We start from the raw sequence: 25,050 nt of genomic DNA on the forward strand, positions 1-25,050 counted from the left end.
GGGTTGGGATAAAGTCTCGAGACTCTTGTGCCAACGTTGTCAAAGTTTGAAATGATGGTACCGTGGGGTTCATTAAGCTTCTCTCGCCCAACCCAGGCAAGGTGTCTGGGTATTGGTCGACTGTGCAGCCTACACGGTGAACCATCTCCGGAATCCATCCTTCAACGTATTTGGGGCACTCATTTGATACGATTCATCCATCCATTCATCCATCCATCACCACTAGACTGCATCGACATTGAAAATCCAATGGCACAATCAACCTGAAGCTCGCCAACTCTTTTGCTTTAGATTTGATCTCATTCAGCAAGCATCTTTGCAGCATCTCCTCTTTCCAAAACTTTTCACAGCCACAGAATGTTTTCACTAAGCTTCAAGTCACCAGGGTCTTGTCAAAGTACATGGCAGGAGCGGTTGGTGCGCTATCTCATCCGCAGCGTCATTTATGAAATCACTCTGTCGTTGGTGGATTACATCTTCAGACTCATCGTTCTTCCGCGCAAAGCGTCCCTCGTCCAGCGCATGCGACGTGCAGAAACCACGCTATACCTCCCAGATTGTATGCGGATAGTCGCCAATACCGAAGACGGCATGGCGGACGACCATTTTTTGGCTCAGGCCAAGGCACTCTTCTTCATAGGCGGATTCAACCTGGCCTCAATTCTCACAACTATATACACTTGGATCACGCCCGGAAAATGGTACCCCGATCTCATACACTCAATGATGGGCATCTCTTGTTTCGGTGTGGTCCTCTGGTGGACTGTTTGCATACTGGAACGTCGTCGCTTGGAAAAGCGTCCGGAGGCGATGAAGGAAGTGGAGACCAAAGAGACAGAAGTCGAGATACAAGATGAGGAGAAACGGCTACTCATCGAGTAGGAGAGCTGGAATGTTGGTGGTACTGCCAAGGTTGCAGGTAGGATCACGGGGGCAACTGCCTCAAAAGCGAAGGATGAAACCACGATGGTTTTGTGATTCGACACAGAAAGCTCTTCTTTCTTGGTGACTATACATCAACATGCAGGAGAGCTGGGACGAAAAGGAACGGAGGAGTCTTTGGGTATAGAGAGTATGTGGGTCTTGGGATGGTTACGGTAGGGCAAATATTGCGTTGCAGGAATTATGTCACATTGCCTACCTAGGACAGGCTAGGGAGTTTTTGCAGTCTTCTCCGGACTGTTTATATACAATACAGCTTGTTTTTCGGAGGTTTCCGTCAAACTGTGTCAACGTTGTTGCTAGGGATAGTGTACGACGCCGGCGAGGGCGATGGAAAGAGAAGCTGATGTTTCGTCCTTAGAAATCAAAGTGAAAAGTGGTGAAACTACCAGGCCGTCCCGATATTACGAGACTGCCTACCAAGCATACGAAACCGCCGCCGCTATTTCCAACCCGCCCAAGTATCTGTCCACATTACGTACGTATCAGTAAGTACTTGTGTACCTAGAATGAGAAGTATGCAAACGGGTGTTCATCCACATGGTTGACGAGCAGGAGCCCTCTGGACGGATCATCTCGTTGGCATTCTGCTGGCTATTGGGGAAGTCCTCGGTGAATCAGATACTGGCTAGGTTAGAACGCCTGGGCTATCGTTGCACGGATTTGTTGTACAGTGCAAACAATGAGACCTGAATTGGATCCCAATCACACCCGAGTAAGTTCAACGGGGCAAAATGGCCGCAGTCTGGGCGGCGTGAAGACAGCGAGGGTTCCGCCGGTAGCGACCACAGCGCCGGAATCCCCGCTGTACAGTTGGACAATCTGGCGTGCCGAGTCTGGTGGAACGACGAGAGATCTGACGGGTGACAAGGGCCGAGGGCGTGAGGTTAGAAAGTCTGTCTGCCTCTGTGCTACCACAGTGTCCCTTGCAGAGGCGAGTCAAGGACTTGAGCACTTTCGCGCTGAGGTTGACTCGGTCATCAACACAATTGCTTCTAGTGCAGATAAGAACTTGTAGCCAGTCAAAACGAGAATGAATCGGGAGAGCACATCAAAACTGTGAACTAGTAGGTTTCTTCAGCACTGATATGCCTCCCACTTATGTATCTTTCATCTTTCCCAATTCTGCTCCCTCCCGTCTTGACTCCACCTGCGAATGTCTGGCTTGGGGCTTACCAGAATACGTCGAGGACGCCCTCTCCGTCTCTGTGACCGAGTAGAGCTGCAGGCCCTTTTGGCACCTCGTCTTGTCTCTTCTTCCAAGTTGACGCCTGGTAATGATCGCCGAATTGGCTTCCTAAAATGCGGTTCAGGTGCGCCCATTGCTGGTCAACAGGTATTGCTTCGGACGCCACCAAAGTCTCACCCTCCCACATTCAGAAGTTCTGCCACAGTTTCAGACTTTGGCAGAACACCGTTCCGCGCGTGGGAGAAGCATCTTAAACGAGTGAGACAACTTCTCGGCCCCTTTAAATGTACCTTTCCCGGTACAACACCAACAAAATAGACGAATGGCGTCAACCGATTGTCTAATAGCCATAGGTAGGAGCACTTCATTCCCCTCGTAGAGGCGTGACGATGTGACATGAAAGCCCTGGCGATTGTCTCGGGAAGAACAATATCTCAACTTCCTCAACATGGTCATCGCCGTCTGCTTCCGAGCCCATGACCCGAGTCCACGGCAAGGGCATTTCCAGGAGCAAGCTGTCACTCATACTTAACATTAACACGCCCAGCACAGGCTTCAGGAGAGGAATATATAGTACTTCCTTGGACTCCCTCTCTCTCTTTCCCGTCTCCCGTCCAGAACCGACTAGCAGATCGAAAGCCCGACCCCTCTTCTCAAGCATCCCCTCCTGTGTTGTGTCACTTTCCAGCCCGCCTTCCCGAGTCCGCCCCAGGAATCAAATACTCGCCCATTAGGGACTTTTGCAGCATCGGTCGCCGTCTTTTCATCAACATGTTTGACGCTCAGAAAGCTTCGGGACCGTTCTTGACGTCAACGACGACTCCCGCATTCCTAGAATCCAGAGCCTCCACCTTAGCATCGAGCGAATCAAGCTATGATGAAATGGAAAAGGAGCTTACCATCCCGAGTTCCGCCGCTTCACTCCAGGACATCCACATCGACGCTGTCCCATCTGCCTCTGATTTATGCAACGATCCCGCTCGAACACACCCCATCAAATCGGAGAAAAGCACAACAGTGAGCGACGAGGAGAAAACAAACTACCCAGGAGGCATGAAGCTATCATTGATCATAGCTGCGGCTTGTTTCAGTGTCTTCCTGATGGCCCTAGGTAAACAATCCGATCCCTGCCAGTACCTTCGTAGGCTCCCTCATCAACATTTCTCAGATAATTGCATCATAGCGACTGCCATCCCACGCATCACCGACGAGTTCAACAGCTTGGAAGATGTCGGATGGTACGGCAGCGCCTATCTTCTGACCACGGCTTCGCTCCAGCTGCTCTGTGGTAAGCTCTACAGCTTCTTCAGCATCAAGTGGATCTACCTCATCGCCATCGGCATCTTCGAACTCGGCAGCTTGATCTGCGGGATCGCGCCGAACAGCATCACCCTCATCCTCGGCCGTGCCATCGCCGGGCTCGGGTCGGCAGGCATATTCTCCGGGGCCCTCATCATTCTTGCCTACAGCGTCCCCCTCGAGAAACGTCCAATCTACACGGGCATTGTCAGCAGCATGTGGGGTATCTCTTCCGTTGCCGGGCCTCTGTTGGGCGGCTTCTTCACTGACAGCATGACGTGGCGGTGGTGCTTCTACATCAACCTCCCGATCGTAAGTCAAGGCTTCAAGACCCCATTGTAGACTCCACCATCAACATCATCTGTTCGTTCTGACTTTGTCAAAGGGCGCAGCTACCGTCGTCGTCATCATGCTGTTCTTCCCTGACCCCGAACGATTCGTCCCTCAACACGATTGGCGTACGCGTCTTGTTCAGATAGATCCCCTCGGCAACCTCCTCTTCATGCCGGCTGTCATTTGCCTCCTGTTGGCCCTTCATTGGGGTGGCGTCACGTACCCTTGGACCTCGGCTCGTATCCTCGTCTTGTTCGCAGTCTTTGCCATTGGCATGTTGGGGTTTCTGTTCCTGCAATACATCGGCCAAGAAAACGCAACAGTCCCACCTCGTATCTTCAAGAAGCGCACTGTCTGGTCATCTTCATTCTTCTCTTTCACCCTGGGTGCTGCATTTCTTCTGTCTGTGTACTACCTCCCAATATGGTTCCAAGCCGTCCAGGGAGTCTCCGCCGTGGAATCGGGTGTCAGGAGCCTGCCTATGCTCGTCGGCAACCTCATATTCTCTCTCGTCGCCGGCGCTGCGGTCACAACCTGGGGCTACTACACCCCGTTCATGATGCTCAGCTCTGTCCTCATGTGCGTTGGGTATGGCCTCATCTCGACTTTCAGCCCCGACACATCATCCGCGATGTGGATTGGCTACCAAATCATTGCCGGCGCCGGAGTAGGAGTTGGCATGCAGCAGCCTCTCATCGCCGTACAAGTGGTGCTCGACATGGTCGACGTGCCTACGGGAACGGCCATCATCATCTTTACGCAGCAAATCGGCGGTGCCATCTTCGTCGCCATCGGGCAGACCGTCTTCACCAACCAGCTGGTAGAAAGGCTGGTTCAGCACGTTCCCGACATCGACCCGCACTCTGTTATAGCTGCTGGCGTCACGGCTATTCGCAAGACCGTTGATGCGGAGTTTCTACCTGCCGTTGCACGAGCCTACAGCGATGCCCTGACGCAGACGTTTCTCGTTAGTGCCGTGACGGCCTCTGCTACCATCATTGGCGCGGTGTTTGTCGAGTGGAAGAGCGTCAAGGGCAAGACTATTCAGGCCACCATGGCATAGAGTGAGTGGACTTGGATGGCTCAGCTCGTGCTTTTGGGAGGGTTGTTCATTATCAGGATATGCGCTTACACGGCGGTCATTTCAGCTTTGCTCTATCTCGGCGGGTGTGTTGAATATTGTAAAAGCTGTCTGAGTGTGGCGTTCGGTAATATTTCTTGTGACCTGGCAATGACACTTGGAGGGGCGGCAGTGGTTGCTGGCATGGAACATGTCACTCATCCTTCGGCACATTCCTCTGGTTGAACGTGGAGGAGGATTGAAGACATGTCAGATTCGCCTATCGTGTTTCCCACGTGCAGCCTCTCTGCATGCATGCTGTAAGCACCTTAAATTGTCCGGGGTCTTGTTGCATTTGAACTACAAGCAAAACCAATTCTTGTCCTGTTTCATTAATTTCCCTCTGCGACCCGGATCACCATCTTCTTCGCCCGGACGGTTCCATTCTGCAAGCCCTTCAGAGCGCGTTCTACGCCCTGCAAACCCTCGATTACCTCGTAAGGATGAGCCTTCATCCAGCCTGTCCGCAAACCCTCGGCGAACACTCTCGCCCAGACCAGTCCAAACAACCGGCCCTCTCCCTCTTCTTCGTGCACGTGTCCAACCATGGTGACGACAACCTCGACGCTCTTGTCGATGGCGCTAAAGTCCTTACCCGGCAGTACCGTCGTGACCCTGGGCCTGAACCCCGTGCCCTCCTCGGGTGGTCCTGCTATGGCCTTGCCGAGCATCTCGAACGAGCCTTTCTCGCTGACCGTGTCAAAGACGCGGAAGCATGGCAGCCCGGTGTCCTTGATAACCTCGCGCAGCTTCTCCGCAAGTTTGTCCTGGGAGTCGAACTGCGTGTAGTCCAAAAATACATCCCCCTTGTCCTCCTCCAGCAGCGGCGTCACAAAGGCGCTGTTCTTGCTGCCCACGGCGATGAGAGGGTGCAGGCCGGCTTTCTTGGCGAGCTTCACGCCGAAGGCGCCGATGGCCGTGCTGACGCCGTAGATGATGACGGGCGTTTTCTGCGCCCTCGTGCGGTCCCACGGCGAGGGCAGCTCGAGCGAGTGGAACAGCGCCGTGGCGGCAGTGTACGCCGCCAGCGGCACGGTCGCCGCCTCCTCGTAGCTGATGCCGCGGGGGATGTGAAACGTCGAAAAGGCCGGCACGATGGCGTACTCGGCGAAGCTGCCGTGCTCGGTGCGCATGACGTGGAAGCCCGCGACGCGGTCGCCCTTGGCGAACTCGTAGACCTCGGCCCCGACGGCCTCGACGGTGCCAGCGACGTCGTCGCCCGAGTTGGACGCCGCCTGGAGCATGTGCGGGAGCTTCCAGTCCTTGGGGTTTGTGCCGGAGACGATGACCTTGACGAGGAGCTCGCCGGGCCCCGGGGTGGGGACGGGTGAGTCCTTGACCGTGACGGAGATGTCGGTGTTGACGATGGCTTCCTTCATTGTGGCTTCTTTTGTTGTAGGAATCGAGTTGTAAGGGTTCGTTGCTTGCTGCCCTTGGATCAAATTGACTTGGATTAAGTTGAATTGCTACGTTTGAACTGAGCCTTGGTGTATCAATGTATATCAATCTTGAAAGCAAGCCTCTGTACGAAAGTGACGTCAAGGACTTTACCGAATACTTATTGGCGGCTCTTTTCTACACACTTCCATGCGTTAGGCCTGACTTTGCTCCATTTCTCTCCATCCACGGTCAAACGAAGACCCCGAAACCCCTTTGGACCCCGGTCCCGAGAGAAGTCCGCTCTCTGCCAATCAACATTCTACTTGCCGCGGAGAGGTGAGAGGAAACACAGGTCTGGGCGCCCCGTCTCGAAATGCGCCCCGCCTTTTGCCTCCCTCCCGGGTCCCTCACCCCGGTTGTGGTGATCTGATCGCACCATCATATGAGGGGCTGCGGACTTTTGGAAGAGCTTACAAATACAATTTGGACGGCATTGCATCGGCCTCGGCAACCCTAACTCCGCTTAACGTTGACCTTTGCGAGCGTGGACTCTGCGGCAACATTCTGGCTAGCTGCAAGTGCCAACACCAAGAGAAAGGGGACTGCATAACCAACAAAGCAGGCTCAACTTCGACCTCACAATTTTGATTTGTCCCAGGACTTGTAGAAGAACGAGATTGTCGAAGCTTTCTGTGAGAGGCAATGTCAAGACTTATCAGAACTTCTTCACCCATGTTTCCGTTCAAGTTTTTCTCACGTGGTCTTCGATTTGCCTGACACCCGGCAACCTTGACTCAAAGTCAACTGGAATAATCCAATATGGGAGGAGATTTTTGAATATCTACTGTATTGCCCTCGTGATCGCAAACTTTGATTGCTGTATGCACATGTACAACAGGCATCATCGCATTACTCAACGTAGCAAACTCACTCTTAGTATAAGGTTGACAGCATCTACATTATACCTCTCCATCACAGCTATTAGGATTAGCTTAGAGTCAGAAAGTTAGAAATTGTGACAACTTGACTGAATGGTTACTTATCGGATGGATACTTTGACTACCTCATCCGGCTCTACGAAGATCAGACTGTGAGTAATCAGCCCTTATCTTCGCATAAGCTGCATAGAACACCCTCAGTCAGATATGACCATGGAAGAGGACGATGTAGTCGAAAAAGCTTCTGTTGATCCTTCTCCACAGCCCAGGATCCGGCCGGTTCATACCGATCATCCCGTATCGAGGATCAAAGCTGACAAACTCATTATTGTCGGTCTAATTCCATGCCAGCACGCCAACGACATTGACCCCGTCCAGGTGAAACGCTGGCAACGTCTCTGTCAAGAATTGTAGTTCAAGCTCCTTTCGGGACCGTACCGCTGCGCGTTGACCGGCTCCTCCGTGGAGGCGTACCGGGGAAACCCACAGGACCAGGTGACACGGCGAGATTGTTGACAGACTTCTTGGTGAGCTTGCGTGTTCCGCCGATAGACGATGGCGTGTATGAGGAAGAAGGCTGTGTGTCCATTGTAACTGGGTAAGGTGAACTGGATAGCAACGTTCGGCTCGTTGAAAGTAACCCAGTGCGGCACCCTATCGGCGTACCGCGCCTTACCTGTTTGGCGTTATACACAAAACGGCGCGGAAAGTTGTGTCCAGGTCGTCGAAAATGCCGACCGAATTGTCAACGTACATCAGGGTAGGAAACGGAGCAACGCCGTGCTCCAGACAGGTACTTATGACGTCTTCGTAGTGATACAAGGACAGAAGCTAACCAGACTACTCGATGAACCAAATCCCTGTTGAACGACATGAAGACTCGTGGTCCTTTCGTTGAGGATGGCCATGCTGCATCAATGGCGAAGCTTCTTGCTATAGGCATGCGAAGTCACTGGCCCTTACCATACCAGGGACATAGACGTGGACTCCGAAGAGACCAGCTGGGGATGATAGCTGTAGACTTCTGCAGCCTCGCTAACAGGGCGACGAGAGAGGTCCCCCACGATAAGATGGAAAAGCAGACGTGGAGGCTGGCACGAAGTTATTGATAGTTGGCATACAGGTGAGATGAAGAAAATTCATGCGCCAGGCGGACCGGTATAGGGGACGTAAACGGATGTTGTGAAAATGACTAGCAAGGGAGGTACCCGTCAGGCGTCTACAAATGCCTGGTCCTTGTAGTTTTGTGAAGGGGACCTACCTACCTACGAAGGTAGATAATGAGTTTGAAAAGGCCATCCATACATTACAACTCTTCACTTTAGTGCCTGGTCTGCCCTAATACTCCAACTTTGCCCTACGATGGAGAGGCATCCGGCTCGTGCATGGATGGCAACGGTCCATAGACCCTCGGACGAAGTTGAAATCAATGAGCGCCGATTCCTCGCAGGACGTGATGTATGCGTCTGGGTACGCCAACAACTCACCCTGTCATCACACGGCCCTGCAGAGCATGGCTGGAAACAAATGAATTTGTTGGTTGGGGGGCTGCCCCATGATTGGTGCTTCTGCTCTAGAATGTACACGTGTTTTCCCGGTCGTCAGTTCTTCCGGAGTCGATTTCTTCATGGGTCCGCATCGCCAGCTTTTCTCGCCTGTCACGGTGCCTGTCAGCCCTGCACGATCGGTCGGTTGAGTCGAGATAAAACCTACCCGCACAGCACTGGCGCCTCCCAGCTCTCTCTCGAGTCCATCGGGGAACTCTCTCGGGTAGGAAGGCTTGTCGGGGTAGTTGGCAGCAACAACGCCGCAGACGCCGAAGAAGGCGACGACGAAGGCCCCGATCTGGAGCAGGCCCTTGCCGGTGCTAGTCCAGGTGTACTCGAAAGGGGAGAACATGCCGAGCAGATCGTGGTCTTCGTGGACGGGCTCGCCAAAGTTGCGGCGCTCCTGCTTGTCCCACCAGTCGCCGTGAGGGTCGCGGAACTGTCTCTTGATGAAGGGAGGGTTGATGTAGCCGCCGTTCTACGCAGACGAGCGTTAGCCATGGCGTCCGGACCATTTCTAGTTACCTCTTCACCAATTGCGGGCGTGGGCGTCACTGACCATGCCGGGGTCCTCGGCATCGGACAGGGTCGGGTAGTCGGGGTACTTCTCCTCAAGGACCTTGCGGTCGTTGATTTGAGGCGGGAAGAAGGTTCGCTGCTGAACAATGGGAGTTCGTCGGGCGGCCTGGGCGGCGCCGCGGATCGTCGAGACCCGTGCGAATCGTTGGGACAGCATCTGCGACGGAGAAGACAGCAGGTCAGTGAGCGAGCGAGCCCTGAAGAGATCAATTGATGGGTTTAGGAACGGTACCGTGGCCGAATTGGTGGGTTACGATGCAGCCCAATTTGCTTGATCGTGGATGTGATGTCGTCGCAGCGAAGCCGAAAGCTGCATCTGGCGATGATTGCTAGCCAAATCCCTCGATTCTGGTTGGTTGCTGTGAAGTATTGTGGCCTGAGGCAGCAAGGCTTCATTATCCAGTCCGCGAGCCTCCTGCCTGTTGTACGAGGTACGTACCGGAGAGCAAAAAGTGGAACTACCGGCCATCCTCTGGTTCTTGATTCGACCAAGTCCACACAGCTCTTGGACCTCCTGATCCAAGGGGCATTAACAGGGCATTCCAGGTACCTAGCTGTGTGTAGGAGTACCAGCAGCGTCACCGTCACCACCCCGTGGCACCAACAGGCCCAAGTTCTCTTTTCGGCTAGCCCAGGCAAGGCCGAAAGCTGCATCTTTTGCAAAAAAATCTATCATCAAACTTTTTGCTGATGAAGCTGGATTTGCACCCCTTTTCGTTCGCAGCCGGCCACCCAGACGTGTCGCCATGGTCAAATTCCAAACTAGAATCTATTGAGCATTGACGATTCCGTAGACGTTAATTTGGATGCTTCAGATGCCTTGTTCGTCGAGATCACGGCCCCATCTCGCCTCCGCCCCCCGTTGCTATTATGAACAAGACCGCGTCGCCCGAGCCCGCGCATGCAACTCCCGACGCCATCGACTCCCGACGCGAAGAACAAACCGCGCCGCCCCTTCAAAATGACACGGATCCGCCTTCATCGCCGCTTGAATCCCTCGGATCCGACGATTTCAGGGATCAACTGACCCCCAACGGCAACGACTTCATCGGCCTCGGCCTGCGCTCTCCTACACCACCATCACCCACACCACTATCGCGATCATCATCATCATCCTCGTCCCCATCCCCTCCACCTCCCGCTTCCGCTAGCGAAGATGACGACGAACGCCCCCTCAAACGACGTCGCGTGTCAACACCCCCTGCACCCGGGTCTGCCCAGAAGAAGAAACACATCTCCCCGCCATGGAAGAAGGTCACTGCCGACGGCCCGACGACTTTCATCGACAACGGTAGACGCAAGTCCGGTCGCATCAACACGATACCTCTCGAGTTCCACCCACCGTCCCACAAACGAATGACGCGTGGAGCTCTGAACTCCAGTCCTCCGTCGTCCAAGAACAGGCCAGCATCAACCAACGGTCATGCGACGACACCGATATCGAATGGAACACCAAAGACTACAACACGGAAGCCGTCAGCAACGAAGCCGGCGCCGGCTCCATCCAAAGTGTCCAATCGAAGGGCTACCGCGAATGAGGCCAAATCGACGCCGCGATCGACGCGCAAACGATCCCCTTCCCCCCATACCCAGCCTACAAGACAGTCTGCGCGAACAAGGAGGGGCCGTCGTGGCTCCATCGATGAGACCACGGCGACAGCTTCTCAGGGTAGCCCGAACCGGACACGAATCAAGCTGCGCGTGCGCAATACGGAACTCCCAATCGTTCACCCGGGCCAGGTCGGCAAGAGGCAAAGAATCGGGCCCAGCTTCGAGGAATACTGGGGAAAGGCACAGACGATACCAGTCGAAGAGGGCGGTGTCTTCGTACCGGAAGATGGACCAAGCTACACGGACGAGATGGCCCGAAAAGAAGCCCAGGTCATCATGCGTATTGAACAGGCAGTCGAACCCGGTGGCATCCTCTCACAGGAGCGTTGCTCGCTGTTCGTACCCGAGACCGAAGAGGAACCACCGCGACAATGGGCTCACGCCGATCATATGATCAAGGCCATGGCCAATTTCCGTAAGCTGATGGTTGCAGAGCAACAGCGCCACCGGGCCCAAGCCAAGCGAGTTGCTGAAGCTTGCAGAGACGCATGGCTTCGACGTCAACCCAAATCAGCAGAGGAGCTCGAGGCCGAGGTTAGGCTCGGATGGATCGGTCGATACAGAGTGGTCGTCAAGAGCATGTTTGGCACGTGGGAAAACGTTCGGCTTGAGATCAACCGCCGGAGAGTGCAAGAATGGGAAGCGGAGGAACAGCGCCGAGTCAAGGCCGCCCTCCAGCAGGCTGTCAACTTGTCGGAGCAGAAGCTGCAAGCGCGTCGTGCGCACGCCGATTCGGACCTGTCTGACGACGAAGACCTCGATGATGAAGAAGACCTTGACGGCCTTGATAGCGATCTCGAACCCAGTCAGGCCATGTCGGTGGATGCGGACGATGACGATTCAGGCAACGACAACGACGACGTCATGTCCTCCTCGGGAGAAGAGGAGGGTGGCGAAGACCCCGCTGGCGATGCTGGCGATGCCGGTGATGAAAAGCTCACGCAGGAGCAACTGAGGGCCAAATACGCAAACCTGCCGGACCTCCCCCCTGACAAACAGGCCGACAGCAAGCTTACCAACGGAGTGGAATCAGTTATAGATTCCAAAGTCGGCGCCACCAGTGTTGACAACGACGATGACGACACCAGTGATGAGTCCATCGACATGGACGACGACATGGGGTCCACGGACATGGATGATGACACTGACGAAGGTTCCGATGTTGGCGAAGAGTCTGAAGGGGAAGACGAGGACGAGGCCCCTGCAGGGCTTCTGGGTATGCTCTTTGGGAAGTCCGAGCTGAAGAAGATCAAGAGTGAAGCACCAACCGATGATGGGCTGGTTGACGACGGCGACACTCCAATTCCGACGACGTCCGCTCCGTCTCCAGGCGCCGAGGCTTCCTGCCATTTTGTCGACGAAGCAGTGGAAGACGATGACGAAGTTTCGCTTATTCAACACCCTAGCGACTTCATCAATGGCGACGAGATGGAACTTGATGACACGACTCACGCAGATGAGGCGGCACCCCTGACTGAGGCCACGAGAGACACGGCCAGTCAAGTCTACGAGGTGGAATCCGACAAGCGGACAGTTGCGCCACCGGCACCGCCCCAAGTAGAACAAGGCTTGGTCAATGGCGAGGACAAGAACACACAATCGCCCGAGACAGCGGAACCACCGGCTGTGACGCCGGTGGCAGATGCTCCCATTGTCACCGAAGATGTTGAGATGGAAGATACTCTGCCAGGGTCAGCAACTGTGCCAGAGTCTGCTCCCACATCTTCTGCTGCAGCGACCCCGGCAATCCCGACAAAACACGTCAGCCCTGATACAGACATAGTCACCGTTCCGCCCAGTCCGGAGCAGAGCCACTCACCACCTACCTCCGATACGAAGCCCTCGGAGGTGGACACCATGTCTCTGGCCACACCGGGGGTGAAGGATCTTGTCAGTCGGTCAGCCTCACCACACCAGCAGCAAGACCAAAAGACGGAGATCCCGTTTCTTCTCCGTGGAACACTACGAGAGTACCAGCACGATGGCCTGGACTGGCTTGCTGGGTTGTATGCGAATAACACAAACGGAATTCTCGCAGATGAGATGGGTCTCGGAAAGACCATCCAGACCATTTCGCTCCTTGCCCACCTCGCGTGTCACCACGAGGTCTGGGGTCCGCACCTCGTCATTGTACCAACGAGTGTGATGCTGAATTGGGAGATGGAGTTCAAGAAGTGGTGTCCCGGATTCAAGATTCTGTCCTACTACGGAACGCAGGAAGAGAGAAAGCGAAAACGACAAGGCTGGAACAATGACGACGTGTGGAACGTGTGCATCACATCGTACCAGCTTGTTATTCAAGATCAACAAGTCTTTAAGCGCCGGCGGTGGCACTACATGATTCTCGACGAAGCTCACAACATCAAGAACTTCAAGTCACAACGCTGGCAGACCCTTCTCGGGTTCAACACACACTCCCGGCTTCTCCTGACGGGCACGCCGTTACAGAACAACCTTACTGAGCTGTGGTCGCTTCTGTTCTTTTTGATGCCCGCCGAGAATGGCGTGGGAGGCTTCGCAGATCTACAAGAGTTCCATGACTGGTTCCACAAGCCCGAGTCACAGATCCTGGAAAACGGTCGCGAGACGATGGACGAGGAAGCCCGTGCCATCATCTCCAAGCTGCACAAGGTTCTGAGACCATACCTTCTCCGACGACTCAAGGCGGACGTTGAGAAGCAGATGCCAGCAAAGTACGAACACGTGGAATTCTGCCGTCTGTCGAAGCGCCAGCGCGAACTCTACGATGGCTTTTTGGCTCGCACCGATACCCGGGAGACGCTGTCCTCTGGTAACTACCTTTCCATCATCAACTGCCTCATGCAGTTGCGGAAGGTCTGCAACCACCCTGATCTGTTTGTCGACCGCCCCATCATGACATCTTTTAGGATGCAGAAGTCCGTCCCAGCAGAGTATCAGATCACAGACCAGTTCCTGCAGCGGTCCTTACTAGCAGTAGAGCCGATGTCTATGGTCAGCCTGGGGGTGCTGAACATGATTCCCACGCAGTATGAGAACATGTCCAACACGACGGCAGAGCGCATTTCACAGCTCAGCTTGCACAGGATGCTCATGGAGTTGCGAGAGTCCCAGAACACCAGGGCACATCTCGCCCGCACAAATCTTGACCCGTCAACTGTCCAGTCAAACATCATGTATCTGGACAGTCTCGCTAGGTGGCGCCGCTTCGAGGAGCTCCAACACAGCGTCTATCTGAACGCCCTCCGCGGTCAGCGTCGTCCAATTTACGGCAAGCGATTGATAGACTTTCTGACTCTCGGGTTGAATACTCGACCTCGAAAGCCCAAGCCCAGGGTCCCCAGTCAGATATTGAACTGGTTCGCAGAAGACTCTGACTTCCTTCGCGCCGTCATCCACACTGCGGATGAGCGAGCCGATTCCATGCAGACGACGATTCAAAAGTTCGCATGCGTCACCCCGGCCGTCATCACTCGCGACATGAACGAAGTCGTCTTGGGGAGACAGGCCGCACAAGCATTCACGGATGAAGACCTCAAGCTGTCTGCACCAGTTCGATGGGCCCCGTTTATACCAAAGCAGCCACCCAGCGACCCGTGGCACGAGTCCCGCATGCGTCTCAGCATCCAGTTTCCGGACAAGAGACTGCTGCAATACGACTGCGGAAAGCTCCAAGCTTTGGACAAGCTTCTTCGCAAGCTTCAGGCCGGTGGTCACCGCGCCTTGATATTCACGCAGATGACCAAGGTGCTGGACATTTTGGAGCAGTTCCTCAACATCCATGGCCACAAGTACCTCCGTCTTGATGGCGCGACAAAGATTGAGCAGCGCCAGATTCTTACGGACCGATTTAACCATGACCCCAGGATTCTTTGCTTCATTCTGTCGACGCGTTCGGGTGGTCTGGGAATCAACCTGACAGGTGCCGACACAGTCATTTTCTATGACCAAGACTGGAACCCGGCCATGGACAAGCAATGCCAGGACCGATGTCATCGTATCGGACAGACTCGAGATGTGCACATCTACCGACTCGTTAGCGAGCACACAATCGAAGCCAACATCTTACGCAAGGCATCACAGAAGCAGATGCTCGACGACGTCGTCATCCAAGAGGGCAGCTTTACCACGGACTATTTCAACAAGCTTTCGGTGCGTGACGTCCTCGGTACCGAAGGAAACGATCTTGTCGACGATGCCGCCAATGCCGCCATGGACCGCCTCTTGGGGGGAGTTGACAGCGGGCCCTCGAGAAGTGTGGGCGAAGACCTCAAACAGGCCGAAGACCAAGAAGACGTCGAGGCGGTCGAGGCCGCGGAGAAGGAACTCCAGGAAGACGACGCGGAGTTCCAGGAAAAGAGCGGAGCGCCCTCGGGGGCCTCCAGCACACGGCAAGGCACGCCGCGAGACGACACGACCGGCCAGCCGGGCGGTCCCGGCCCCGGCCCCTCCGGGCTGGGACGTTTCTCGGACTCTGCTGCGCCAGACGATATGGCGGCACAAGAGATCGAGCGCAACGCGTGGGGCACCCGGATGTATAACATTGACGAGTACATGCTACGGACGATGGCGGAGCAGCTCAAGGGCACGGCTCTAGACCTGCCCAAGGACAAGAAGAAGAGCAAGAAGAAGGGTCGAGACACACGCAAGCGGTAGGCGGCGCTACTCATGTCACGGCTATCATCCGGCGGGCTATTCCTTTATTTATTTTTCTTGGTGTAATTATACGGAGGGTTGCGTTTGGGGGGAAACATAGGGACGGTCTTGAGTACCTAGGCATGGGTAGACCTTTGCATGCACAATGGAAATGGCGCCTTGGAGGAACAAGCCGTGCGGCATGGAGTTTTGAAAGGGTTGGGCATGATGATCCCTTGGGAGCATAGACTTGGGGCGAGAGTAAAATAAAGATAAATCTCCGAGCCTCAGTAGTGTCGCCATCAAATGTTGAGACGGTGGTTGCAGCGTGATGCACTCTTCTCTTCCCTGGTTTCAAAAACTTAGATTCCTACATAATTTAGTTCAGCGGAGGGAAGAAGGGGGAGGATACTTCGTCAAACCGACGCTTCCGAGTGCGCCGCGCCCTTTCTCGCGGCCTCCTCGGCCCACGCGGCGGCCTCCCTCTTCAACTGGCGACTCACATACCAAAACGTCGCCAACGTCCACACACCCGCCCACACGAACGGCAGCGACCAGCCGATGGCGTAGGCGACGTCGCCGTGCAGTGTGAAGATCAAGACGGTGCACAGGACGGCGCAGGCCTCGGCGCCGACGGCCCAGAAGACGCCCAGGCGGCGCAGCATGGCGCGGAAGACGTGGCTTGCCTCGTAGCGGCGGTCGAGGGCGACGCGGAAGTCGGTGCCGCCGGAGCCGTCGACGGCGCAGACGTCCTCGACGAGGGAGTAGATGCCCGGGCGGAGCTGGGCGCCCTTCGGGATGGAAGAGATGCGGCAGGGGGCGGGGACGCGGAAGGCGCGGCTCACGTCGACGAGGAGGAGCTCGGTGCCGAAGACGTAGAGCATCGTGGTGACGGGCATGGAAAGGAGGCGGATCGGTGGGTGTTCGGGGACGGTGCCGCTGAATAGAATGTAAGCCCTTGTCGTCGTCATCATCGTCGCCGTTGGCGACAAATAAAAGGGATGGGGAGGGATGGGAATGAGGCAACAACTTACACGATGAGCTCGATCATGATGATGATCCAGGCAAAAGAAAAGTTCCAGTGAAACCAGTCGAGGTACCAGCGATGGGCGCCGATGACGCGGCAGGTGCTCCCCTTGCGCCAGAGGCGCCAGAAGCGGACAAAGTACTCGACGATGCTGGCGCCGCCGACGGCGGCGGTGACGATGGAGAAGACGGCGTTGGGCGTGAGCTTCTGCCTCTTCTCGGTCGGGGTGTTTGTGCCGGGCCCGACGCCGTACCAGAGGCCGAAGTAGAGGGCGATGGGCATGGCGATGGAGTCGAAGAGGATGAGAGCCCAGAAGAGGAAGATGGCCATCTTGCGGGTGCGCAGGGTGTAGTTCAGCGGCGGCGGGGTGGGCTGGAATGCCGGTCTGTCGGGGGTCCCGTGTAAGTCGTCGTCAGCCGAGACGGCGGTAGCGGCTTCGGGAGATGCTTCGTCGGCTGTTCCGGGATGGATGGAGGAACGGGTTGGGGAGCGGGAGCTGCGGCGGGTCATGGCCAGGCTGGGGCGGCCGAAGGGGCCGTCGTAGCGACGGTCGAAGTCATGGCTTGGGCGGGTGATCCGCTTCGCCGGTGAGTGCGGGGCGGTAGGGTTGTGATGCGGTGCTGATTGTGGGCGTCGTGGGTTGGTGTCGAGGCTCTCTGGCATGCTCGGGGACTTCTCATCCAGGGCGTGATCTTCCCAAGCGCTGAGGGCATCGGAGGTGTTTATCGGATGATGTGGTTGTGGGCCGGTGACAACCTGAGCAGAGGCAGCCGGCTTTTGGGATCGGGTTATCTGCAAACTGTGACGGCCAAACGACGTGTGATCATTTTTGCGAATATCATGGTGTCCGTCTCTAGGCTCTCTAGGTTCGGCAGCCCCGGTTGTATGTTTCTCGTCCATGTTGGAGAATGAAATGCGAGGTGCCTTTTGAGGTTCAAGGAAAAAGTGGCAGGCTACGAGCAGAAAGGTAGACCAATTTAGGGGAAGAAAGAAGCGTGAGGAGTCTTCCTATAGAAGGACGATTGGTGTTCATTAACTAGTTATTAGTCGAGTATCATTCTCAGCAGGTGTAGCAGGAAGCGTCGCATCGCCAAGGCCCCGACGAGGAAACGATCATGGCACTTTGGGGCTTCTAACTGAAAATCGGTAGGCAAGGCTATGTATGGATGGCACTGGCCGGTCAACTGCAAGACAGACTGCGCGAGCGAGCGAGGGGGTCAAGCGAGCACCACTGTGGAATATCATGGCATGAGGGACGAGGGAGGGGAGCCACAAGGAGCAGAGGCTCCGCCGAGCATGATGTCAGAATGAATGCTGTGGCGAACCCGAGCACTTTTTCGTTGTGTTTCCCCCGGATGTTACCTATTGAGTCCACAGTTCCTTAGAGTTCGAGACCTTTTTACCTAGTTCAAGGGCCCATGTCCGACCAGGTGTAATCAATGGTGGTCGTTTATACGTGGGAAGTGAGGGTCGCGTGATGATGCTTGGACGTTGGCTGCTTCGCCCTGCTCGATGCGTGGCGTGTGCCAAGTCGATGCGTGGCGTCGCGGGATGAACCCGACAGAAAGGAGAAAACAAAGGAAGAGAGATGATAGGCAACGCCCCTGTAAGACAAGCTCCGGCCCAGTGCTCCACAACGTCGTCTTCCTCTGCCGTTCTTGAACACGGCCGAAATTTGCCCGAATCTTCTCCGCTGAGTCATCATCAACACCGTCTAAATGGCCATTCAACACAGTAATCGACACAGTGCTCAGGTCCCTTCCTTACCTGTCCTACCTGTTTGTCTGACAACTACACCTCTTCCTCACCAAGCCACCGTCTCAGCCATAAGCCATCTTTTCCCAAACTTGGCATCACGGAGAAACACAATACTCCCAATGTGGCACTTACACGAAGCCAATTACAAGAAGGATCTTTCCAAAATCGGTTGAATTTATCAACAGGCTCTTTACATTGGTTCTTGTGCCCGCACCAACACCATCAGCAACTGCCAACACAGCTTGATGCAGAGAATCGGATGAACTTAACGGGACGCAAGGGGCTGCACTGCCAACTTCCTTCGACAGTATTCCCTTACTACTAAGAGTCACGCAATCACGTCAAGACTGAACTCAAGTTCAAAGTTAAAAGATACTACTTCAATTGTAGGACAGACTTGCAGCGCAGCTGCTCTGGCAGCTCAGCTGACCCGCCATTCATCCACTATCAGTACAGGGTACAGAAACGAACACGCTAATAGTCTTCATGTAATCATCAGATGCTCCAGGACCAGGATGGACCACTTCCTCACAGGCATGTCTCTTGCCTCGGGACAGCTTAGGCGATGACCTCGGCGTGGAACTGCTCTGCGGCGGCGGCAGCGGGTGCGGCAGGCGTGGCAGGGGCGGCAGGGGCGGCGGGAGCGGCGGCACCAGCACCTCCCTCGGAGAGCTTCTGGATGCCACCGTCCAGGGAGGTGGTGACCTGATCGACGGACTGCTGGGCGATGCTCTGGCCGATGGCAGGGATCTTGGAGACAACAGCCGTGCTGAAGTCGCCGGCGACGGCCTTCTGCGACTTGAGCTGGTCGACAGCGATGGAGGTGGCGCCAAGCTTGTCGAGCTCAGGCTTCTTGCTGACGAGGTCGTCAACGGCCGTCTGGACGGCCGTCGTCAGGCCACCGGCAGACTGCTGGAGGGTGAGCGCATCGGTGAGGGAGAGCTCCTGGGCGCCCTGGATCTGCGTAGTGCCGTCCTTCAGCTGGGTCTGGACCTTGTTGGAGGCGTCGAGGAGGTTGGCGGCGCTGTTGGGGTCCGCGGCGCTGAGGGCCTAGCGTATAACTGGTTAGCATCGGCTGCCAATGCCACTTCTTGGGTTCTGGGTCTTACCTTGACGGCGACATCGAGCTGCCCGAGGGAGTCCTGAACGTTGGTCAGGGCACCCTGGATGGTCTGGAGTTGACGCTTGCTGTTGAGGGAGGCGGGCAGGGCAATGGCGGAGCCGGCAAGCAGAGCCTGAACGAAGACGTTGGTGAAGTGCATTATGTCGGTTGGTTGAGGAGGTGGTGCTTGAGTAACTGTTTGAGCTGGTGAGTTTATTGGAAGTAACAGAAATGGAGATGTTGGATGATTATGGAGGATTGCAGTGGTTGATGATGCTGATATGGAAGGAAACCGCTTGTCCGGCAGAGGACACTCACCGGCTTAATATACCCAGATTCGAGACTTCGCGAATGAGGCAAACCGCCTCCTCCTCGACTCTACGAACCACCCTCCATCCGAACCGCTCTGTATCACGGCCAGGGGGCGTCGGAAACCGTAAGACTCGTCACCCTGCATCCTCGGCATCCAGACTCACGCGGTGCGCAAAACCGACAGCCTCTCACAGCCGCCATCATGGAAAACAGGCCAGCCCTCGCCGCCCGAATTGCCGCAATGAGGCAGCGCATCGAGAGCCTCATCCGGCTTGGGGCAGCAGGCCCACGGCCCACGGCGGCGCGAGGACGTACCCTTGAAACTGCGCGCAGACGACATCCCGTGCGGCGTACGATCTTGCTACTCGAAAAAACCCCATCACGGCTCTCTCTTCTCGTCTTCAGACGAAACACAAAACGCCAAGTCACAGGACTCCCCCCCCGGTCCAGAGACGTCAGTTCCTCCCGTGTCAACGCTAGGGCAGGGAGGTGATGCTGAACTTCCACCGCAGGTCTTCATGGGCCTCCTTTTGGGATCAGAGAGGTAACCTCCTCTATTTTTTGTCTCTCTGGGCTGTCAGTGGTGTGTGTGTGTACGCCAACTACGGTGGACGCGTTCGCCACTGCTCGACCCGGACCATAGACAGACAGTTGTCGCAATCCACGCGCGGCACCGTTCGGATGACACTTGGCTTGCTCGGTCTTGAACCCCCTGTATTTGTCAAAATTCCTGACATTGGCTGTGTTCTTGACGCACCAATCGCAATGGACGAAAGGAAATCTGGAAGCCTGGTGTTGACTGTTGTCTCGATGCAGCAGACACCAACCATGCATGGCCTCCTGCGCCTGCGTCTGCGGTGCTGCTTGTCACCCGTCGCGCTAGCATCTAGATTTCCTCTCTTGAACCAACGCGAACAGGCTTAGCTGGGCATGTCAAGCTGGTGTCTTCTGGGCTAGTCCGTGGCGCAGGCTCGTGTTGACTTCGGTCCTGCAGAACTTCAAGCATATCAGGCGCGGGGATGCCAGTACCGAGCATCCCGGGGTGTTCCGCCTGCACGTATGTGTCCTGCACGTATGTGTCACCAGCCTCAAGATCCGGGGCAAGCTGCGTAGACCCTCCCGCCAGGACTCCCATCACGAAGTGCTACATGTGTCGCCTGCACGGCAGCCGCTAGTGCGGCAGTCAGTGTCATCGTGCGTCCGGGCGTCGACGCCGCAAGCTTGCAAGCGCCCACGACAACCAAAGGCCCCCCGTGGCAACGACCGTGGCGAAAGAGAACCACGGCTCTTCGCCAAGGCCCCTCGAATTGTCCCGCATTCGGATTCGACTCGGCGCGCCCAATGTATTCTGCCCTCATCCGAGAGGATGACACAGTTGACAAATGGTTTCTGCCAGATGTCAGATCGCCGCAGACACCATGCACCGAGTAGAGGTCCGTGCCGCGTGTCTTCCACCCCTGTCACCGATCTGATGCCGGATCTGGCTGGTACGGCGATGGCGGAGAGATGGACCCCGTCGTCCTGAAGAGCGGAGAGCTGTCGAATCTGTCATCATCACGACGGCGGCGCATGGTGGCCCTGCCCGTGACTTAGGTTCGTCGGATGACTTTGCCTCGGCGAGGTATTACTGGTATCATGAAAAATGGCTAAGTTCCGAGGGCCAAGAGGTGATCCTCGAGGTGTGAGGGGATTTGGGCGAGACTCCTGGCACCTCTTCCTTGATGTTGTGCCCTGATCCCATGTCCGATTTTGTCAAACAATCTGGAGCGCTGGGCTCACCTCGGCCCCTTCATGAACCATGGCTCGGGCTGCATCCGGGGTTGCTCAGACCATGTGTTTGCTACGTCCGATTTTTTCGTTGTCCCTCTCCAGGTCTGAATCGGGCCAGAGTGTGTGTTCTTGTCTTCGTGGGTTCACAAACCCGGACCCTGACGATTCCGTGGCGTTCGTTCGTCTTGGGAGCGAGAACCATCCCACAAATCACCATGCTCCAGTCCGGACTTCTAGGTTGAAGGTTTTGGGACAGTAAACTATTTCAAGCCGAAAATTTCCTAGAAGGGTCGCCTGGAACCCCCGTCGTCGGATCTGGCCTAATCCGGATGCATCTCTTTCGCCTACGGCCCGCTTTGAAGTCGTGGGCCTGCGAAGGGACTGCGGTCTCTCGGAAGATCGTCCACTATGAGGTAGATCACGGCCCGGCAAGAATCACAGGGCAAGGTTGTACTTCGGTAAGCTTTGATCCTGGGGCTGTATCCGAAGATAAGAGTTGCTATTCATCTTGATCATCCCGTTTCGAGAACCCTGCCACAGGAAATATCCTCATAGCAATGGTGGTTGGATTCGATGGCTGCCTCGGGCGTTCCGTCAGTAGGAGATGCTGAACTAGATGGCTTTTCAAAGGGATCTCTCCAGGTGTAGGCCCTTGGCTAACAATGGCTATCCACCCCCAGTTCCTTTGTCAAGGACTCGTCTTTTAAGAGTGTTGATTTGATTGCCCACCGTCTCAGCCGACATATTTCGTGATGTAGTCAAGCCTCTCAGGACCCCAAAAGCTCTCTTTACAAGCTCTGTTCCCTCCAGACGGACCCCTGGGCCCAAAAGGGATCCAAATACGACGAACCCTAGCCATAACCTTCGGCCCTTCGTAGTTGGGTTCATCACGACAAGGTACGGACGGATGCAGGTCCGGAAAGTAAGTGACGGACAGTTGAACTCAGCCGAACAGATACCATTGCGCTTGAAAAAGAGGTTTAGAGTTTGTCTGCTCGCACTCGCAGTCGCAAAGCTCTCTGTGAAGGGTTGCGGCTTTTGCAATGTCGATCGATGTCAGGCCGGTCCTGTTTACTTGACATCCCAAAAAGAATGTGCACGATTGCCCTGTTGGGCCATCACTACTACAACAAGTCCAAAAAAAAACATATCCCTGTTCCCCTTTTTCGCAATCACTTCTATAGTTACGATGATCTTGGCTTGCTCTATGACAACTATGAGTGGAGGCTAGATTTCTTTTGGTCTTATGAACCACCATTGGTTTCACGCCTGGTCGTATTCTGGTTAGAAGTTCTTGTCAAGATCTGTTCTTCTCTACCGTGGACTTGTGACAACTATACACGGGTCTTTTGTGGCCCTTAGACCAAGCTGATAACGGCCTCGCTGCCCCGAATCGTGGCTTCTTTCCCCCCCTGAAGAAGGGCTCACTTACCTTTCCGCCAAGCGCCTTGGAATCACGCATCTTTCCCGTTCACCTATAGAAGACCAAGTGACCCCAAGGCTTTATTCCTTCGCCACCTGGTCTCATTCCACTCCACCTCAAGTTTCGCAGCACTATCCAACTGCAGCTTCGTGAGCCGGCTCAGCTGTCGACTAGACAGAGGACCTCTGGCGCTGTTTCGCACTCATGCCACTTCGTCGTACTTAATACAGAGACGCAACGACTGTGAATACTCTGGCCGAAGCGATTCCGGGCCATCCTTAGAAACTGGATTCACCTCCGTCTTTTCGGCATCGTCGGCCTTGTCCTCGTTTGCCCAGCTTGTCCATCCCTATGATCTCATCCTTGCTGACGAGCGAAGTGTCTTTGTTGGTACGTAGAAGCCTCAGACGCAACAAGGTATGGAGGCCATTAATCTTGCCTTTCCATTCTCCCGCCACGTACCATGAATAGCCCTGACAGCCGAGAAGCAAGAACTCAAGGCCTGCGGCGTGTTTCCGCAGCTCCCTACTGATGACGCCTGGCTGAAATTGGCTCTCGTCCACCGTGGCCGGACACTGGTATACGGTCAATTTATGCAAGGATGGGGCTGTTCAGATGTCTGGCCCCCTGATGCGAACGCGATATCAAGGTTCACGCTCAACCTTTACGGGCCCCAACTCACCGCCTGAGCCATCGGCGAAAATCACCCTTTTTTCGCGAACTTAACCAGCAGTTACTGTCTGCTGTAACGCCCTGTTAAATACCATGAAACTCTAAGCTTCAAGTGAGCCATGTCTTGCCGAGAGTTAGGAATAACCTCTACGGTTAACGCTGGGAGTATAAAATACTGGCTTGACCGGCTGTTAGACAGCTTAAGGAATCCTCATCCAACAACAACTGAATTGCCCATATAGTATCAGAATGGCCAATTCCAACCCCATTTGGAAGGGGTTGGAATTGTCCATCTTGATACTATGGGCAATTCAGTTGTGTCGAGGCTCACAGCCCAGCCGCGGCAGATAAAAACGATTCCTGGATGGCTATCAACCATATATCGGGCACGCTGTCCATCCACTCTGAGCCGTCGATCAAGACTTTGAACGCCGCCTCAAGTCCCTCGGTGTCTTTGCGACAGCTGCTGCCGAATACCAGGCTAGCACGGCAACAGAAAGAAAGCGTTTCCGTCGCAGGAAAAGACGCCCTCGCTCATGGCGATGCTTCCTAACACACCGCGCGAGGTGCGTGTGCTGGTGGAGTATGGGCAGCCGGGGAGGTTCTGGATCTCCCAGTTCGCCAACGACTACGAGAAGCCCGTCAGGCCAGCCACAAAAGCCGAGGTGAGTTGCTGTAGAGCCGTGATAACGCCGCGAGGCGATCTTCTCTTCATCCATCAAGGTGGACTTCACTGACGTAGGAGGGCTTCCCAGTGAGAATCCAGAGTTGGCCGAAGGCACGCAACCATGCTTGCTTGGGAACGTCTCGCATTTTACTGCCGCCTGGCTGTGGTTTGAAGGGGTTCGGGTCGCGGGAGTACGCAAGGATGCTCTTGTATCAGTAAAGATGGAAACATGAACATCAAGTTTGGACTCCAATCCAGGGGAATGGCTTCGAGTATTAGCGAAGCCGTATCATGTCGGATACGACGGCATGGCAAACGGCATCTAGATAGCACCGGCGCTTACACCAACAATTCCCTACTCTTCAAACTGGCCAGCAAAGCTTTCTTAATTCGTGAGATCCCCGCTCTCAAGGGGGACACATGAGCCCTCTGAAGTAAGTAAATCCAGAAACGCTTACCGACGCTCCAACCTCTCCAGCTGCACTTGGGCTGACCTAGGGGTAGAGAACTCGGCTTGTAGATACGTGAAGAGGATGCGTACAAGCCTTCGATACATCCACAAAGGGTCAACACCATAACCCGTTACACATCGATTATGGAATTGCAGGTTCACATATAGCGAAGTGAAAATACATTGGCTATTTGTTTTAGACATGAAAATTACTATAAAACAATCAATATCTCCCTCCAGGGTATAATAACCACTTGTTCTCATCCGACAAATCTGGTTCCACTCCGTGATTAGGCCAGAGAACACTAAATTACAT

At 55.1% G+C, this 25,050-nt stretch overlaps 8 protein-coding genes across 8 annotated transcripts; 3 read left to right on the forward strand and 5 right to left on the reverse strand.

Annotated features, from left to right (window-relative positions):
• Window positions 1-2,902: 2,902 nt before the first annotated feature.
• Window positions 2,903-4,826, forward strand: CH63R_11089 (Major facilitator superfamily transporter; the record flags this gene model as incomplete). The annotated part of the gene is made up of 3 exons (XM_018306063.1): window positions 2,903-3,242; window positions 3,300-3,742; window positions 3,816-4,826. 3 exons carry the CDS (start codon window positions 2,903-2,905, stop codon window positions 4,824-4,826), a joined length of 1,794 nt encoding a protein of 597 aa, XP_018152904.1.
• A 389-nt stretch (window positions 4,827-5,215) lies between these two features.
• CH63R_11090 (Alcohol dehydrogenase GroES-like domain-containing protein) lies at window positions 5,216-6,262 on the reverse strand (the record flags this gene model as incomplete). The annotated part of the gene is made up of 1 exon (XM_018306064.1): window positions 5,216-6,262. One exon carries the CDS (start codon window positions 6,260-6,262, stop codon window positions 5,216-5,218), a length of 1,047 nt encoding a protein of 348 aa, XP_018152905.1.
• A 2,564-nt stretch (window positions 6,263-8,826) lies between these two features.
• On the reverse strand, window positions 8,827-9,484 carry CH63R_11091 (NADH:ubiquinone oxidoreductase 20.1kD subunit; the record flags this gene model as incomplete). The annotated part of the gene is made up of 3 exons (XM_018306065.1): window positions 8,827-8,856; window positions 8,915-9,226; window positions 9,308-9,484. The coding sequence occupies 3 exons, from the start codon at window positions 9,482-9,484 to the stop codon at window positions 8,827-8,829; spliced, it is 519 nt and encodes a 172-aa protein (XP_018152906.1).
• A 713-nt stretch (window positions 9,485-10,197) lies between these two features.
• Window positions 10,198-15,573, forward strand: CH63R_11092 (Helicase SWR1; the record flags this gene model as incomplete). The annotated part of the gene is made up of 1 exon (XM_018306066.1): window positions 10,198-15,573. One exon carries the CDS (start codon window positions 10,198-10,200, stop codon window positions 15,571-15,573), a length of 5,376 nt encoding a protein of 1,791 aa, XP_018152907.1.
• Window positions 15,574-15,968: 395 nt separating this feature from the next.
• On the reverse strand, window positions 15,969-17,242 carry CH63R_11093 (uncharacterized protein; the record flags this gene model as incomplete). The annotated part of the gene is made up of 2 exons (XM_018306067.1): window positions 15,969-16,491; window positions 16,587-17,242. 2 exons carry the CDS (start codon window positions 17,240-17,242, stop codon window positions 15,969-15,971), a joined length of 1,179 nt encoding a protein of 392 aa, XP_018152908.1.
• A 1,653-nt stretch (window positions 17,243-18,895) lies between these two features.
• CH63R_11094 (Cell wall protein) lies at window positions 18,896-19,599 on the reverse strand (the record flags this gene model as incomplete). The annotated part of the gene is made up of 2 exons (XM_018306068.1): window positions 18,896-19,387; window positions 19,447-19,599. The coding sequence occupies 2 exons, from the start codon at window positions 19,597-19,599 to the stop codon at window positions 18,896-18,898; spliced, it is 645 nt and encodes a 214-aa protein (XP_018152909.1).
• Window positions 19,600-19,953: 354 nt separating this feature from the next.
• CH63R_11095 (uncharacterized protein) lies at window positions 19,954-20,299 on the forward strand (the record flags this gene model as incomplete). The annotated part of the gene is made up of 2 exons (XM_018306069.1): window positions 19,954-20,101; window positions 20,157-20,299. 2 exons carry the CDS (start codon window positions 19,954-19,956, stop codon window positions 20,297-20,299), a joined length of 291 nt encoding a protein of 96 aa, XP_018152910.1.
• A 338-nt stretch (window positions 20,300-20,637) lies between these two features.
• On the reverse strand, window positions 20,638-20,886 carry CH63R_11096 (uncharacterized protein; the record flags this gene model as incomplete). The annotated part of the gene is made up of 1 exon (XM_018306070.1): window positions 20,638-20,886. The coding sequence occupies one exon, from the start codon at window positions 20,884-20,886 to the stop codon at window positions 20,638-20,640; it is 249 nt and encodes an 82-aa protein (XP_018152911.1).
• Between the last annotated feature and the right edge of the window lie 4,164 nt (window positions 20,887-25,050).

Source organism: Colletotrichum higginsianum, chromosome 8 (assembly GCF_001672515.1).
Source record: "Colletotrichum higginsianum IMI 349063 chromosome 8, whole genome shotgun sequence".
In the NCBI taxonomy this organism is placed as follows: Eukaryota; Fungi; Ascomycota; class Sordariomycetes; order Glomerellales; family Glomerellaceae; genus Colletotrichum; species Colletotrichum higginsianum.